Source organism: Taeniopygia guttata, chromosome Z, assembly GCF_048771995.1.
Source record: "Taeniopygia guttata chromosome Z, bTaeGut7.mat, whole genome shotgun sequence".
Lineage (NCBI taxonomy): Eukaryota > Metazoa > Chordata > Aves > Passeriformes > Estrildidae > Taeniopygia > Taeniopygia guttata.
This window is the reverse complement of record NC_133063.1, coordinates 12,013,454-12,028,667: the sequence shown is the minus strand read 5'-3', so window position 1 is coordinate 12,028,667 and position 15,214 is coordinate 12,013,454. Positions and strand designations below refer to the sequence as shown.

Below are 15,214 nucleotides of genomic sequence, written 5' to 3'. Positions count from 1 at the left end.
ACATAATACACCTATATGGAGCTAGTGAAAAAATAACTGGCCTCATAAAAAACCCCTATGCCCTAAAGCAAAGCACACAAAATTAATCATTCACTCCATAAAATCAAATGCTGTGCAGGAATTATTGCATTAACAAAACACAACAGTTGCTATCAATTACTTCAGTGACAGCAATACTGGTTTATTATCTTAATGGAAAACCATTAAAATTAAGTACACATTAGGGAGTGTTCAGATTTTCAAACATTCAAATAATATTGAACAAGAAAAATAATGAACTAAGAAAAAAAAAGACTAAGCATTCTGTAGTTTCTAACACTCAAGTTAATTAAAAAAAATTAGGTGATTTTTAAAAAAATTTTAATTTCAAACAGTTGGAGACTTTCTTCTTTTAATGCTACTCCTCTTGAAGTAAAATGTGCAAGATCTTTCTCGAAGTTCAATAAAAATACATACCTGTTCTGATTTGCCCTTAACTGCACATTTAGTCCTTTTATCTTCTGTGACCTTCCAGTGTAACTATGTGAAAAAACATGTAACAAAAAAGCACACTGAAAGAACTTTAACTCAATGCAAAGTCTGAAAATACTGCAGTAACACATGCAAGAAAAGGCAACCCCATCTAGAAGAAATGCAAGACGATTTGCAAGTAGCATTCAAAGGTTCAAAGCCATTTTTTCCTAGGGAGGCAACATTTTCAAATCCATGTGCCTTACTCAGAATTAAACTGCCATCTTCTGGGTTCATAATGACGATTCCCCACGAATGGCTAATGTACTTTTCATTAACATATACATTAGGGAAATGCAACTGTAACTGGCTTAAGTATTTTTTCAAATTGAACTGCTTCTCTATTTCATTAACACTTGAATAAAAAACACTTGGGGGAAGGAATCAAAGAAAATTTACTTGACTAATTTGCATTATTCTGAGAACAATTTTACAGCTACGTTGTATACGTATATGCTGGTGAAAGGGCCCACCACAACCCATGAACATGTTGTTCAGATTAAAAATCATATAGCATCTTCCAAAACACCCTGGGTGCTAGTCCATGCTGTACCTCTACATGTCAGCCTGTGTTGCTGATGCAATGAAAAGCAGGAGCCTGGGAAGGACCTGGAAGCAATATAACATTAGCAGACTTCTGCCTGGGCTAATCTACTTTGAGAATCCAGCACAAATATATTCAAAGTACTCCTCTGAGTGAGCTGATCAGACCTGTCTGCACCAGCACTTGCTGTGCAGACACACCTAGACATAAAACAGAAGATAACACCAAAAGAACAGGGCCTTCTTTTGCAGCACATCTGCAGCCTGCTCCGAGCAAGCCTCAGATTTGATTCTGTTTCAGACTACTTTTTGACTCTGATGAACAGAAAATGACCCACTCCTGGTAGTTAAGAAAACATCTAAGAACTATAATTCCCACAGTCCCTCTCGTCCATCCTGCTCCCAAGAAGAAAATACCAAAGGAGATCACCAATTACTTGTTTATATCCAGCTTCTCCTTTCTTACTCTCTTTTACTCTGTAAAATCTTCTAGAAATAGTAATGGAGTAGGCCATACAGAGCAATTTCTTTTTTAGGTACCTATATGTCTAAAATGCAATGCTACTGATATCAGGAAATTAAGTCAATTTTGGAGTACAATAATGTATTAAAAGGCATACCTCGTTCTGCTTCTCAGCAATATTCACTGCGTTTAAGGCAAAGATCACATCCCTGGCTCCTACATATAGAACATTTTTGTCTTCATTTAACAGCAAGGTTGAATAGTTTGACACTTTTGATTCATTAAAATGTATTAGCTGGACCTCTGTTGAAATGGAAAAAATATAGCACCTCATGAAGAAACACAATCACTTAGGGACAAGCTCATGAATAATCTTTTCCTAAGTTATCTAAATAGCTATTGGAAAACTTGAAAACAACAAAGGTTAATTCAGACAACCTGTGTAAAAGACAAGGGACCCCTCAGAAGCTTGGTTCAGCAGAAACAGCAGCTTCTATACATCAAAATCACTTGTCCTGACTTTCTCATTCAATTTCAAATGCTCGAGTATTTCCTCTCGTAGTGATCCCTGTAACTCACTTCTTCCTTCTTTTTTTTTCTACTTGCTTTTTCTAAACTTGTATTTTCCACATCCACTGTCAAGATTGTTCCTCTCACCTTTTCCTTTCCATATACCAATCTACTGTGGAAAATCAGGCCAGTCACCACATCCATCTGCAACTACCCTGAACAAATCCTACAAAACATTCTCCAGCTTAAAACAACTCTTCAGCATACTGACACAGCAGAGAGAAGACACTTAAGCAAATAACAAATCATTTGCAGCTGATTGTAAAGTGAAAACCAGAGATGAAATACACAACATACACACAAAATAACAGCATGAGGGAAAAATTTAAGATGAATAGAAATAAGACAAGAAAAAGAGAGAAAAGGCAGTGGAATGAGGAAGAGTGTTGAATGGACGAGAATGGCTTGAAGAAAGATGACACAAACTGATTAATACAAAAGAGTATTTTTTCTGACAGTACAACTATAATTTAAAAATGACTGAAAGCTTTTGTACATGAAGATGCGAGATTAATTATGCATGGCTTTTTACGATACAGATGAAAACAATGTACTAGTACTTCCAGTTGTATCATTAGTAATTTTACATTTTCAACTGTAATACTCCAGAAACATTAATTTTAAGACAGATTCTCAAGCATGTAATTTTGAAATATTTTACTTGGCAGAAAAATTTTCTCAAAATGGATTAACTGATTCATGCAACTCCACTGACCTAAATACCCTCTCCTATTCAAAGTAGGTTTCCCCAACTTTTAAATGCAACAATCTTTAGCAGACAGATAAGAAAAACAGCAGGAATGAAAATAAACTCCATTTCTTTTGACTAATTTGGATGTGAGTCAGCAGTACCTTACTATACCATTAAATAGCAACTTGTCTAGGCCACCCTTTCTGAAAGGCTGTGTCAGCAACTCACTAACTGCTATACTAACAATCAGGAAAAACACTTCCTACAGTCATTCTGCAGTCTGCTTATTCCTACTACATTCTTCGTCTCCATCTATTTTTTCCTACATAATGTTTGCTCAGATTTTAACATTTAAGATTGCTTCATTATACAGCCAATGTATTTGTTTGGGTTTGTTCAGTTATTATACACTTGGGTAAGTAATCAATTGCTGCTTATTAATGTTAAAGAAGGACCCAAAGACAAAAACTCTTAAAACATCCATGCCACATGGGGGAGGGGGGGAGGAGGAGGGGGTGTAGGAGCAGAAAAAAGAAAAAAATGCATATATTTACAAAATACTACTCTATAAACTTTGTTCTAAAGTCCTTTTCAGAGCCAGGCTAAATTATTAAACCAAAACCTAGGGGTTCCCTGATTTCTATTACTTCTCTTTGCACTTTTATTTGCAGACTTCTGATTAGTGTATTGGGAGATTATGCATATGTGCTGCAATTTCAAATGCAAGAAAAGCGCTGTTCTGTAAAAGACTTTCATATCTAGACACCATAAAATGATGTTGAAAGCGGTTCAAATGCTCTGTTGACAAAGGTAAAAATAATTTGTTTTAAATAAAATACCCCTACTGGGGTTTTCTCTTGAAACAAGTTTCAGTTGCAATATCCTTCAGCTGAGAAAGTCAAATTTTGAATTCCTCCTTGTTTCAAAACTGCTCTGTTTTCAAAGCTGCTTGAAGGAACCAAAGTCAGTTAACCCAGAGCCCAAATGACTTTTGAATATTCTGGTCCTAAGCATTTCAGGAGGTGAGCAAAGTAGCAACACCTGACCCACTCACAGCAAACTGGCTGAAAGAACCTAAAGCCTCAGTTCAAATCCCACAGAAACCCTGAGGATGTGGCAATGTCCCAAGTTACAATACTTGAATTTCTGTTCTTACCTTTGTGTTCCCAAGTCATCCTCGGCACTGGGCCAAATGCTACTGACACGTCTAGCAAGAAACCCCAAACCGCATAAAAAGCACACAGAGCCATCTTCAGTGTCCCTGCTCTTCGGGGCTCCCTGGATAACTGCAGGAGGTAGCGTTTCTTTGGCAGATGAAATGGAGACCCCAGAGAGTGTTAGAAACCAGACATTTCAGCTCTTGAGAGCAACACAACAAGGGAGGCTGGAACGACTGTACAAGTACGTGCTTTTCAGCAGATCATTTCAAGAGAACGCACATTTTCCAGGATGCTGCATACAAAGACTGCCCACACGCTCCCCAGGCTGCAGAGCTGCTGAGAAGTGTGACTGAGTGCATTCTTCTGTTTGCCAGAGAAATAAATGATGCTGTGGAGAGACGGGGAAGCAAGAAGTAAAAGATAAAGCAAACCAAATACTGCCAAAAATAGCACTGATGTCGCAGCATTTCTACAGCTGTCTGCATATCTTAATTTGGATACAAAATATACTAATTGGTGAAAATAATACTCTTAAAAATAAGACACACATTACATGGCAAATGCACGATAATTGAAAGCAATCATTTCAATCTAAAATTTCCAAGTGTAAATACTTTGAATTGTCAATTATGTTTAATACACAAAACTCGATTCTAGTCTAGTCTTTCGATAGTGTGTCAAAGAAAATCCCAACTCTCTAACAAACAATAAACAAAGATAACAAAAACCACTAAGAACATGAGACATGCAGCATTAATAGTAAGAATGGTTACACAAGTCTGCTGTACGTCCCATACTTGGGATCTTAGAGCTAAGTCCTTTTTAGTGAAGTTTTCTGTAACACTACTAATTCATACTCAAGGTGTGTGGTATCCAGGAGGTGGAAATACAGCTACACAAACAAAGAGCTAATGCACTGCATACAAAAATTAAGAGAGAAAACACTTCAACAGTGAAACTACTATATAGACAGTACCATGAAAGTCATTGTGCGTCTAAGTCAACTATTACTCTCAGACCCAGAAAAGCCTGTCCTAATAAACAAAACTATTCACTGCTTTCTCACCATCTTCCAGAAGTCTCCACTCCTCCTGTCTTCCTACAACCACTCCTAGGTGAAGACTCCAGAAGCAGTGAGTGCATTCATCAATTACTAGATTATAAATAGGTTTTGAGGCCTGTACACTTGGGGTGATAATGAAATTAACATGTTGCTCTTTTGCAGCACGGCACAAGATGCTAGATTTTCACTGTGCCATCACTGCCTGAGACACTGAGGTGACTCTAGTAGGAGACACACTACAACAAAAGGTAACTGTAATACCTAGAAGTTATCCAGCAGGACGGCAAGTGAAGGTGTATTGATTTGGATGGCTTGGTTTTGGTAGCGGGTGGGCTACGGCGGTGGCTCATGGAACAATCTGCTAGAAGTTTCCACAACATCCAGTAGAGCCAACCTGTGGCAGCTCCAGAGACAGACAGGCTGCTGGCCAAGGCTGGCCCAATTACAAATGGTAGCAATGTCTCTGTGTTAATATATTTAAGAAGAAATCAAAATACAGTTGGTGGAACAGTTTTAGCTGTGAGCAGAAAAGAGCAGAGTGAGAACATGTGAGAGGATCAAGAGCCCTGCGGACACCAAGGGCAGTGCAGCAGGAGAGGCAGGAGGGGCTCCAGGCACAGAGCTGGGATTCCCCTGCAGCCCCTGGTGCAGCCCATGGTGAAGCAGCTGTGCCCCTGCAGCCCAGGGAGGTCCATGGGGATGCCGAGATCCACCCACAGCCCATGGAGGAGACCCAGGCTGGAGCAGGTGGATGCTATAGGAAGCTGTGAAGAGAACTGAAGAAGCCCTGAGAACTGTGAAGAGAGGGGCTCTGCTCCCTGCTGCAGCAGCCTTTCCTTGAAGGACTGCACCCCATGGAAGAGTGACCCATGCTGCAGCAGTTCTGGGAGGACTGTGTGTCCATGGGAGGGACTCACATTGCAGCAGTCACAGAAAGCTTCTCTCTTGAGAGGGACTCACATCAGAGAAGCCCATGGAGAACACTGTCCTGTGGAGGGACCCCACAGTGCAGCTGGAGAATGACTCCTCCCCTGAGCAGCAGGATAAACCACGGCTGATGAATTTACCATTACCCCCATTCCCTGTCCTCCTGCACCACTGGGGTAAGGAGGTAGAGCTTGGGAAGGAGGGAGGGGTGGGGTGAAAGTTGTTTTTAAAGACTTTTTTTACTTCTCATTATCCTGCTCTGTGTTAGTAATGTTTTCAATTCATATGTCTAATTAGAGCCTGCTTTGCCCACAATGATATTAGATGAGTGATCTCAACCAGTCCTTATCTCTACCCATGAATCCTTCCTTAAATTTTCTCTCCCCTGTCCAGCTGCTCAGGAGAGTGAGTGAGCAGCTTTTGTGGGAGCGTGGCATCCAGTCAGTGTCAACCCATGACAGAAGGTTACAAAATCATTAGTAACATTAAAAAGGAAGGGGCCAGTACTTGAAAAACACAGAGGTAAAAAGACTAAGGGAAAGCTGCATCAAGAACATCTCTAAGCACGAGCAAGATTCCTCTGGGAGGACCTGGGTTTAAGCAGGAAAAGGCAAGGAATCTCTAGTAAGCACAGCCAGTGTATCTTAAGTAAGGTGGTAGAGTAGAAGACGGGCAACTACATTCTAAGTGTTTACACCTCCTTTACGAAATGATCACAGGCAAGACTGAAAGATTCAGGAATCTCATTTATTTCTATAAATATCTTATCTACTAAGAAAATCATCCATACAAGACTGTAACTTGCTCAAGCTGAACCTGAACTGTATTTTTTTTCTGGTGTTTTTGGTCTTGGTAAGCACAAATCCAACTGATTGTAGCAGATCATATAAATTATTTTGGGTTTTAATCATGCTTTCAGTTAAGCTTGCTTAAGTTAGGTTTTTTGGTGTACCTTTCATCCTTCCTGTTTATCATCACATACAAGCAATTCCAGGTTTTGCTCACCAATACATTAACAAGTGCCAACTCATCTGAATTACAAGGCATGGCATATTCTGAGGCAAGCAAACAGCTTTACAGATAAGTGTTTAAAAAGAGATCAATTATTAAGTTCCAGGCAGTTTAGCTACTTTAAGAGAAATGTAAGGAGGAAAACAGCAGTTTGAATACAGCTAATCTTTTTCTTAATGCTACCTTTTGTTACTGAAAAGACTGCATATAAAAATCAATTCCCTGATTTTATTTTTTAAATTTTTTTAAAATTTATTTTAAATTTATTTTTTAAAGATACAGCCAAGACACCTTAAAGCTAACAATACCATACATACGCCATACATATGTATAATATCATACAGCAAAGATGATTCCAGAGGAGACTTCTGAAGTCCTGTAAATTTGTTGCACTTTCATATAGGATTAGCAAACATAAACCCTAGTAAATGAAAATCCTGAGTTTTCCTATAGTCACATTTCATTCCTAGTCTAGTTTGCCTACCTCAGTAAATGCAAAATAACAATGAAGCTTGAAACAAATTACATTATCTTTTGAAGGAAACAAAGGATTTGGCTGGATCCTTTAGTGCCCGCTTTGCTGTATGGACTGAGAATTGCTTTGACTAAATAAAATGAAAATTTGACTTCATTCCTATTGTACAGGATTGCAAGAAAGGTCCTTTTTCACATTAATAAGACTTGTTCATTATTTGATCTAGGGTAAAATTTTGCATGTTGCAAAATGACTACAGTGAGCATTACATGCCCAGTTGTGCAAGATCCACTTTTTCTCATTTCTATAACTTTAAACAGAGATTAAAATGAATTTAGAACCTTGTCCTTTAATTTAGCCTTCAATTTACTTACTCTCCCCTTCCCTTCCCTGTGCTGAAAATTATCTGGAGTAAGTCCTTCACGGACATCCACTGAGAGATCATTAATACTCTAATATGAACCTCTTTTCACATAACACAAGGGGTAGAAAAAGTAAAAAAAAAAATATATATAAAAGGCCCAGACAATGGCCTCCTTTCCAGATTAACTCAGTTCCATCAATGTTCGCTAGTTTTGATTCGATCTGAGTGCTCTGAATTTCTAAAAAGTTAGGTCTCCTAATACTTTGAGCATTACTCCCAAAAAAATAAGGCACAATTTGCTTGGAAACAAGTACCACTGAAGGAAAGGAGAAAGCAACCTGAAATACTTGGTTATGCAACTAAATTCTGACTAAAATGACCACAGGTCGACTTTTCTGTAAAACTGTTAAAATTTATTTGAGGTTAATAATCAGTAAATCCATAGTTTAGGGACTCTGATGATAATTCTACATCCATGATGTAATGTGTAATGATGAAATCGAGTAAAATGAGATTTCTGTGATGCTTGTATTTATGGTGACTAAAACCAGGGCAACTGTAGAAGCAATCAGAACAGCTCCTGTCAGCTCAGGAGAACACAGCTGGAAGCTCAAAGCTGTGAACACGCCCCTTCACATGTAAAATTGTACATAAAGAGAAACAGGTAAAAACAACCTTCTGCTCTCTCGAAGGAAATTCAAAGCTGTTAAAAAAATTTCAGGCTGCATAACTGCTAGTAAGGAATACTAGCCCAAGTTTTGACACCAAGGGGTTGCAATGGCATATACTATTTCGAAGATCAGAAACCATCTGTCTCTCACATCACCTGTGTCACTAGGCACCAAAGAAGCAGTGCTGCAGTCCACCTTCTGCAAAAATGCAAAATCCTAGTCATGCAGTGTGAGAAGCTGGAAAATTCACATGGAAAGGAGACCGTCATCCTTCTAATCCTCAAGGACACAGAGGCAAAGTACACACAAAGAACTTCTTGTGAACACAAAATTTAATCTTTCAGAGATGTCAATTCCACAACCCTTGCCAATACCCAGATTTTTTTTAATAAGTAATGCAACCCAGAGGCAAGTGTCTTCTTCCCCAGTCAGCATGGTACGGCTGGATCCGAGTATGTATCTCATATGAGCAAATACCACACATGTTAGCCAGATTCTGGAATTTCAAATGTAGGAAATGGCCAATTTTGCAACACTTGTTTTGAAATATTTTTTCTTCTGATAAACACTTGGTTGCATTGTGCAACTTCTCAATTTGGCTCAGTATTACATAAACTGCTAAGTGGATCTAGTTTTATTTTGTATATGAAGGTTAAAACCAGGAGGATTTATTAACATACCAGAAAAAGTCAACATCGTAGCTGGGACTCTTGTGATTCCCAAGAAATGATCATTACCATCACAGAGGATCCAGCCTCTCCCCTGAAGAAAGCCAAACACATGCTGGCCATTCTGGCCTAATTCCATCACTCTCTTCTTGATTCCCCAGCCATGCTAAATGCCTCTATAATTTTCCTCCCTTTTTGTATTGCAGTTTATCTCCTTCATAGGGTTTATATTTCCTTGCAATCCCTCATCTACTCTATACTTATTCATGCCATCACCCACTTTTCTTCCCCAACACAAGCAATGCACTGCTCCATGACCACAGGTGATGCCAACCCCTCAGTGAGGCTGCCAGGCAAAAGACCACCTTCCTTAAAGGAAGGCCCTTTAAAATACATAATTCCCGACCTCCCCCTAAAATCACTGCACATCACTCATTGTCCAGGGACAGCAAAATGAGGACCTCACAGTAAGGAACAACTAACTGCAAGATACCCTTTCTCCCCACTGCCAGGAGTTTAAAACAACCATGGCAGGTTTGCCAGGCAGTCTACCCCGGTATTTTTAGATCATTAAAAAATAAAATTAAAAAAAAAGAAAACATCTCAAACAACAAAAAATCCAAAAACATTTGCAGAACTTACAAGGAGTAACTTGTAAGTTACTATGATGAGGGACATGAAGCTCAGTATGTGGAGACAAGCAAATTTATGAGTGAATTGCTTCCACCAGCAGAAAAAGATGAGTTAAATGATTCAGCTGTCAGAGGGCATAAATTACAAGTTCTCCCTAAATAACTTTCTTTTGAAGCTTTAACAGAATACAAGCCTGCTTTAATATTTATTGATGCCTATTTTAGAACAGATTCTAAGGCTCCATATTTGAAAAGCAAACTAGAGAAACCCAATGAGATTTTACTTAAACCTGCTTTCTTCTTTTTCAATTTTGTTTCCAAAACTGAAAGGAAAAGTTAGCAGTATTTGTATTTTAAGTAATCAAAATTGCACAATGAGAAGAATACAAAATACCTTTGACACCCGAGTTTTATTTATACAGTTTGTGAATTTCAGACCAGTAAAGACAGGGTGGTAGTTGTCACCCTTTTAAAAACCTCAAGCACAGTTCCATTTTTATACAGTCTCATGAAAAACATCATTATTTACCATCTTTTTATTATAAAATACATATGGATTCATTTTCTCCTGAAGTAAGGTACAGCCTCAAACTAGTAAACCAGTAGCCCTTTATGATTAACATACATATAGAGCACGGGATTATTTGCATTTTGAACTGTAACCAAAATACTTTGTAGTTGCTAAATGATTACAAATTAGATGAAGATTCCCAAGACAATTTGGCGTGGTCTTTATCTCTGCCACAAAGCCTGCTGGAGGATGTGCACTTGTGCTAAAATATAAAAGCTGAAGAAACAAATTCCCAGTTTTAGGCCAGAAATCAGTATTTTCTGTTTCTGCATGATAAATATGTCATCAAGAAGCCCTCGGGAAACTAACGTGCTTCAGGGCTGGTGCTTGAAGAAGAGAATTTATCTTCAGAGGGATACTGCTATAGATCTATTATTTTTTTAAACTCACATTCCTGTTCTTTTACTACTACGTTCTTTTTTTTGTGGGCAAAGATTACATGAAGATAAAGTATTATGCAAAAAAAATAATGACAAGACAGATTAAAATCCTTATTTTTAAGATTGTGGGCAGATCTCTAGGAATAGGATTCAACTTCAAAGAGCAATAGGAAAGAGCTAACTTTGATGCTGATTTATGCCAAATACAGAATTCAAGAGGGGCATGTTCTAAAGACCCTCTTCTGCCTGAGTACTCCCAGATATTAAACCTGAGTCGTGACAGTGACAGTGCTGCAGTTAAAACCAAGCAAGAAAGTGCCTGCAGTTCATCTTCTCCTACTAGTTGAACATACTGTCACAATCAAATATTGCTCAGTTTCTTTCTCATTTTTTCTTGGGCTCACAGGACTGAATGAGTAATTTGAAGTTATTTGAAGATGCCTCTTGGCAACCAATGGCACACATGAAAGTACCTGCACGTCTAAATTAACAGGTATGTGTGCTTTAAAAAAACTATCCTAGGTGTCCAGCAACACTTTCAGAGTCAAACATCTCCAAAAGCAAGACCAGTACCCCTTCATACATAGAAACCATGTAACATAGGGAAGGTGCAGCCCTAAACAGCCTTTTAGTGGTAACTAAAGAACAGGAAAATAGTATGTTCCTGAGTGAAAGAAGTCCTTTCCTGGTATGTTTCCTGAGTATTTTGGCCTTGAAGCAGAAGAATGTAATAAATTCAACTAATAATCCAATCCTGATTTACATTTCTCAGTATGCACCAAGTCCTCAGTATTCTTGAAGTACATTTATTTGTTTTGCTAACAAGGACACCTCTAAGAGAGTCACCACAAATCCAACACAGCCTCCCATTGCTGTGGGGATGTACTTCTGATTTCAATGCACGTACCTGCCACCCTTCGGAGCCTCCTGCACACTCCAGAGCTGGGAAGCCGTCAGGAAAACGTCCTTTCTGAAAAGAGGAAGAAACAGGCTTTGACATCAGTACCACATAATCCTGAAGGACAAGTTTTGATATGGGAAATATAATAAATCCTCCTCAGAAAGTTTGGCTTTTATTTTCCAGATTTCCAGGGCAGGGCATTCCTGACAAAAACCAGAACTGCTGCATTTGCATCCAGTGAGCCAAGATCCTGACGTTGCACTTAACACAAAAAAAATATTAAGCAGACCTGATAAAAAGCAGAAACATCAGGCCTTTAAAAACTCAATTTGTTTCTCCTATCCCAAGCTGGCTCATACCTACCCAGCACAAAATTATTCAGCACTTGCACTGCAGCAGCAATTACTGATACTGTAAGAGTCTGGGACCCCTCATGTGCTGGTATGGATTGTACCAGAGAGAGGTTAGACACCACTCAGCCTCACAAACAACTACCTTTACTAAACTCATATAAAGCAGTTCCAACACTTTCCTGCATTATTAAACAACTCGCTATGCACAAACTTAGGACAGAGGCCCTGGATATTGACAGTGAAACCCAGCATGCTTATATTTATTTTGCTGTAATCACAGGACAAGAGTGGGCCACTCTGAAGCAATCACAACTGGGCACAAAAACGCATTTATCCCAAGACTCCTCTATGTAACATGCTTTCAAGGCGCAGACTCATAACACTGTTACATCAGATTCTATTTAGCATATGTATTTCCTAATGCTCATCAAAGCACTTTTAGAAGGCTGAGCCATGTGAAGGGATAGTGTTTTTTTAATGCAAGTCACTGATGGTCTGAAGTAGATTGCACTATAGTCAATAGTAAAGGGGTTCCCAAAGATGAAAGTGCTATGATGGTGCACCTGACAAAAAAATCTCCATTGCACTTCTGATGGCTTTATTATTGACCCAGAAGATCATAATGACTCAGAAGACAGAAGCCTCAAAAGAAACAGGCTACAGAAAATCACAAGAAGCAGCTCAACACTGCAGGTCTGTCTAAGGGAGAGCCTCTACAAGGTCTTATCCAGAGATCTTCAACAGTGCACGTTTTGTGGTTACCAGTGTAGTAAAAGGCATCAAACAGCTACATCAAGCACATTTTTCCTTACAAAACAGTATTTTCAGCATCTTTTAGGCTATATAAAGAAGGCAAGGTTGACTGATTTTCCCTACAATGGTTTTTGAACAAGCTACCCCACAAAAATCCATTACACCCATCTATGTTACCAACTGGCTACTTTTCACAAACAGCAACAGAACGTAATTGACTTATTTTGATGGAAAAAAAAACCCCATCCACCTTTCATTCTGTTGAAAACACACTAGAGCAAGCAAGTAAATCATCTGTAAATCATCGGATCAGTAACCAAGCTCTCCACAAACCAACTTACACCACATCATCTCTATGGCTTTAGCTACTCAGTACTGAAGTGAATAGTTAAAATTTACAAAAACTTCCTGGTTGCCACAAGAGACTATCAATCAACATAGCCACTATCGCTACTGGAGTTTTCAGATCCAAGTACACCTCCTTACAGCTTAGGCTCCCACAGCAAACTATAATAATCTATTTTAGCTTCAGGTACCTTAAGGGAAAAGGAAAAATCTCTTTTTCCTCTCTTAAGAAAGTGCTTTCAGAAGCCTATAGCTTGTACAAGGACTTTCACTGGACAAAGCACTTGCATCTAAATGAACAGCTACAGTGGGTGTGAAACTCCTCTGAAAAGCCTAGCAGCAAATCAGCTGACCTGTATACTTTCCTGGCTTACTTTAAACAGCCTGACCTGGAGGTTTTCAAGTCTCAGCAAATAGCTCCAGGTTTCTGAACTGTGATCACTGGGGACTGAAAGGCAGGTGGCAGATGGCTGGAGGTCAGGCCACCTCTCAGCCAGCCTCTGGATCTCCACGGAGATGGTGAGAGGCAGATGAGCTGCTAGGACTTCCAAGTTCTGGCACCTCAGCTCAGGAACTCTGCGCCTAAGAGCAGAGTCTGTCCTCCTCAGTGTGGTCCTTGGGAAGGGACCAGTAACCATCAGTAACCATCAGCATTTCCAGCAGAGAAGCCCACAGGCATGGGGCTGGCTGTGAGGGTGGCTGGGCTAAGGTGCAGGGTGCTTTGCAAGCAGGGGCTCATTCTGCTCCTTTGGTCACACTGCCACTGCCTGACTGTCAAGACACCACCTATAGCCATGCTACACACAAGAAATTACTCCCAGCTTGCCAGAAGTTATGACATAATTATGTCCTTTAATCCAACTAGGACTTGAGCATGAAATTAAACATCCACATGAGCACTGCAGGTTGGCAGACATCCTTCAGGTGCTCTTGTTTGACCCAAACCTAACAGGTGATCCTTTACAGCAGGTACTGCAGAAGATCCTGAAAAAACCTTATGCCCTGTCAGGTTTTAAGAGTACTTAAATCTAAACTTAAGGGAAAAAAAAAACTCTGAAATGTTTCTTCTGGCAATGATTACTTAAGCTTGGGGAGAAAAATTACACCATGAATAGCTCATTATTTTGACAACTGTGACTAAGTCTTCAAAGATTAAAGAAAACACCTACTGGATTATAAATGAAAGACAGCCCGGAATACATTATATAGAATAAAGGGATAGTCACCTTAACAAAATTTTTCATAAAAGATCCACAATCCTTCATATATCTGTGTTTGCATACACTTTATTTATTTGAAGGCCTTATAATTTGTCAGATTCCAAACTACATTAATGTATTACACAGTACTTCTGGCTGTCATGTCCTACTTGCATTTTAAAAAAAAATTTAAAAATCCAAAGAACAACTACCGTATACTACTTTTCCTTCTGCACAAAAATTACCATCTACATCAGGAGCATTTCTTTCATTTTCTGTTCAAGCATATCCTGCTGTAACCAGATCCTTGTGATTCTAAATGAAGAGGAGAAGAAAGGAAATTCAAAAAAAACTAGCTTATAAACAAATTTTCTTTATTTGGAAGTCTCTTTGGGAGCCTATAGGGGCAAATGTTAAGTTTGGGAACATTTTTATTGCTACAGCACTATATACCGACTTTACCAAAATACCATTTCCAGATAAATACCTTGATAATCACAACTAGAGCTATATTTGCTACCTCTATTTCATGTCAGCCACAACCTATACATATTGGCTTTCTTAAAAAACTATTTTAAAAGCCTGTGTGGAAGCCACAATAAAGCCAACATACAGCTATGAGTAAGACTGCACAGACAGCTGCCTACAGACAGTGTCTCTGACTAAGAACTTTCCTGTTAATGCTATGTGTGGTTTTAGATTTATATGAAAAGGTAGGCTAGACTACAAACTTAAAGAACAGTACATATACCATCACTATATTTAAATAATTGATCTGAAACACTAAAGTAATTGCTTCTGACACTGCGCCCACCCACTCTGGATGGGGCTGGTGATTATACCTGCACCACTGTGCAAGACAATGGGGGTGAAAAATTAGGTAACAAATATGCTACAATACTTAAAAGAGAAAAGCCCACCCCACCTCCCCCCCCCCCCCCCCCCGCCTTTCCTGCAACGTTTT

The 15,214-nt window shown here is 39.0% G+C and overlaps 1 protein-coding gene across 10 annotated transcripts in view; it reads right to left on the bottom strand.

Annotated features, from left to right (window-relative positions):
- SEMA4D (semaphorin 4D) overlaps window positions 1-15,214 on the bottom strand; it is a 109,266-nt gene that overhangs the window by 44,157 nt on the left and 49,895 nt on the right. For all 10 annotated transcript variants that reach the window (XM_041711346.2, XM_041711345.2, XM_030258377.4 and 7 more), the window contains 4 exons: window positions 11,607-11,669; window positions 3,934-4,325; window positions 1,674-1,819; window positions 457-519 (listed from right to left, as the gene is read on the bottom strand). In XM_041711346.2, coding sequence (XP_041567280.2) covers window positions 457-519; window positions 1,674-1,819; window positions 3,934-4,027 — 303 coding nt within the window. In that variant the 5' untranslated portion in view covers window positions 4,028-4,325; window positions 11,607-11,669. The remainder of the gene's footprint in view (window positions 1-456; window positions 520-1,673; window positions 1,820-3,933; window positions 4,326-11,606; window positions 11,670-15,214) is intronic.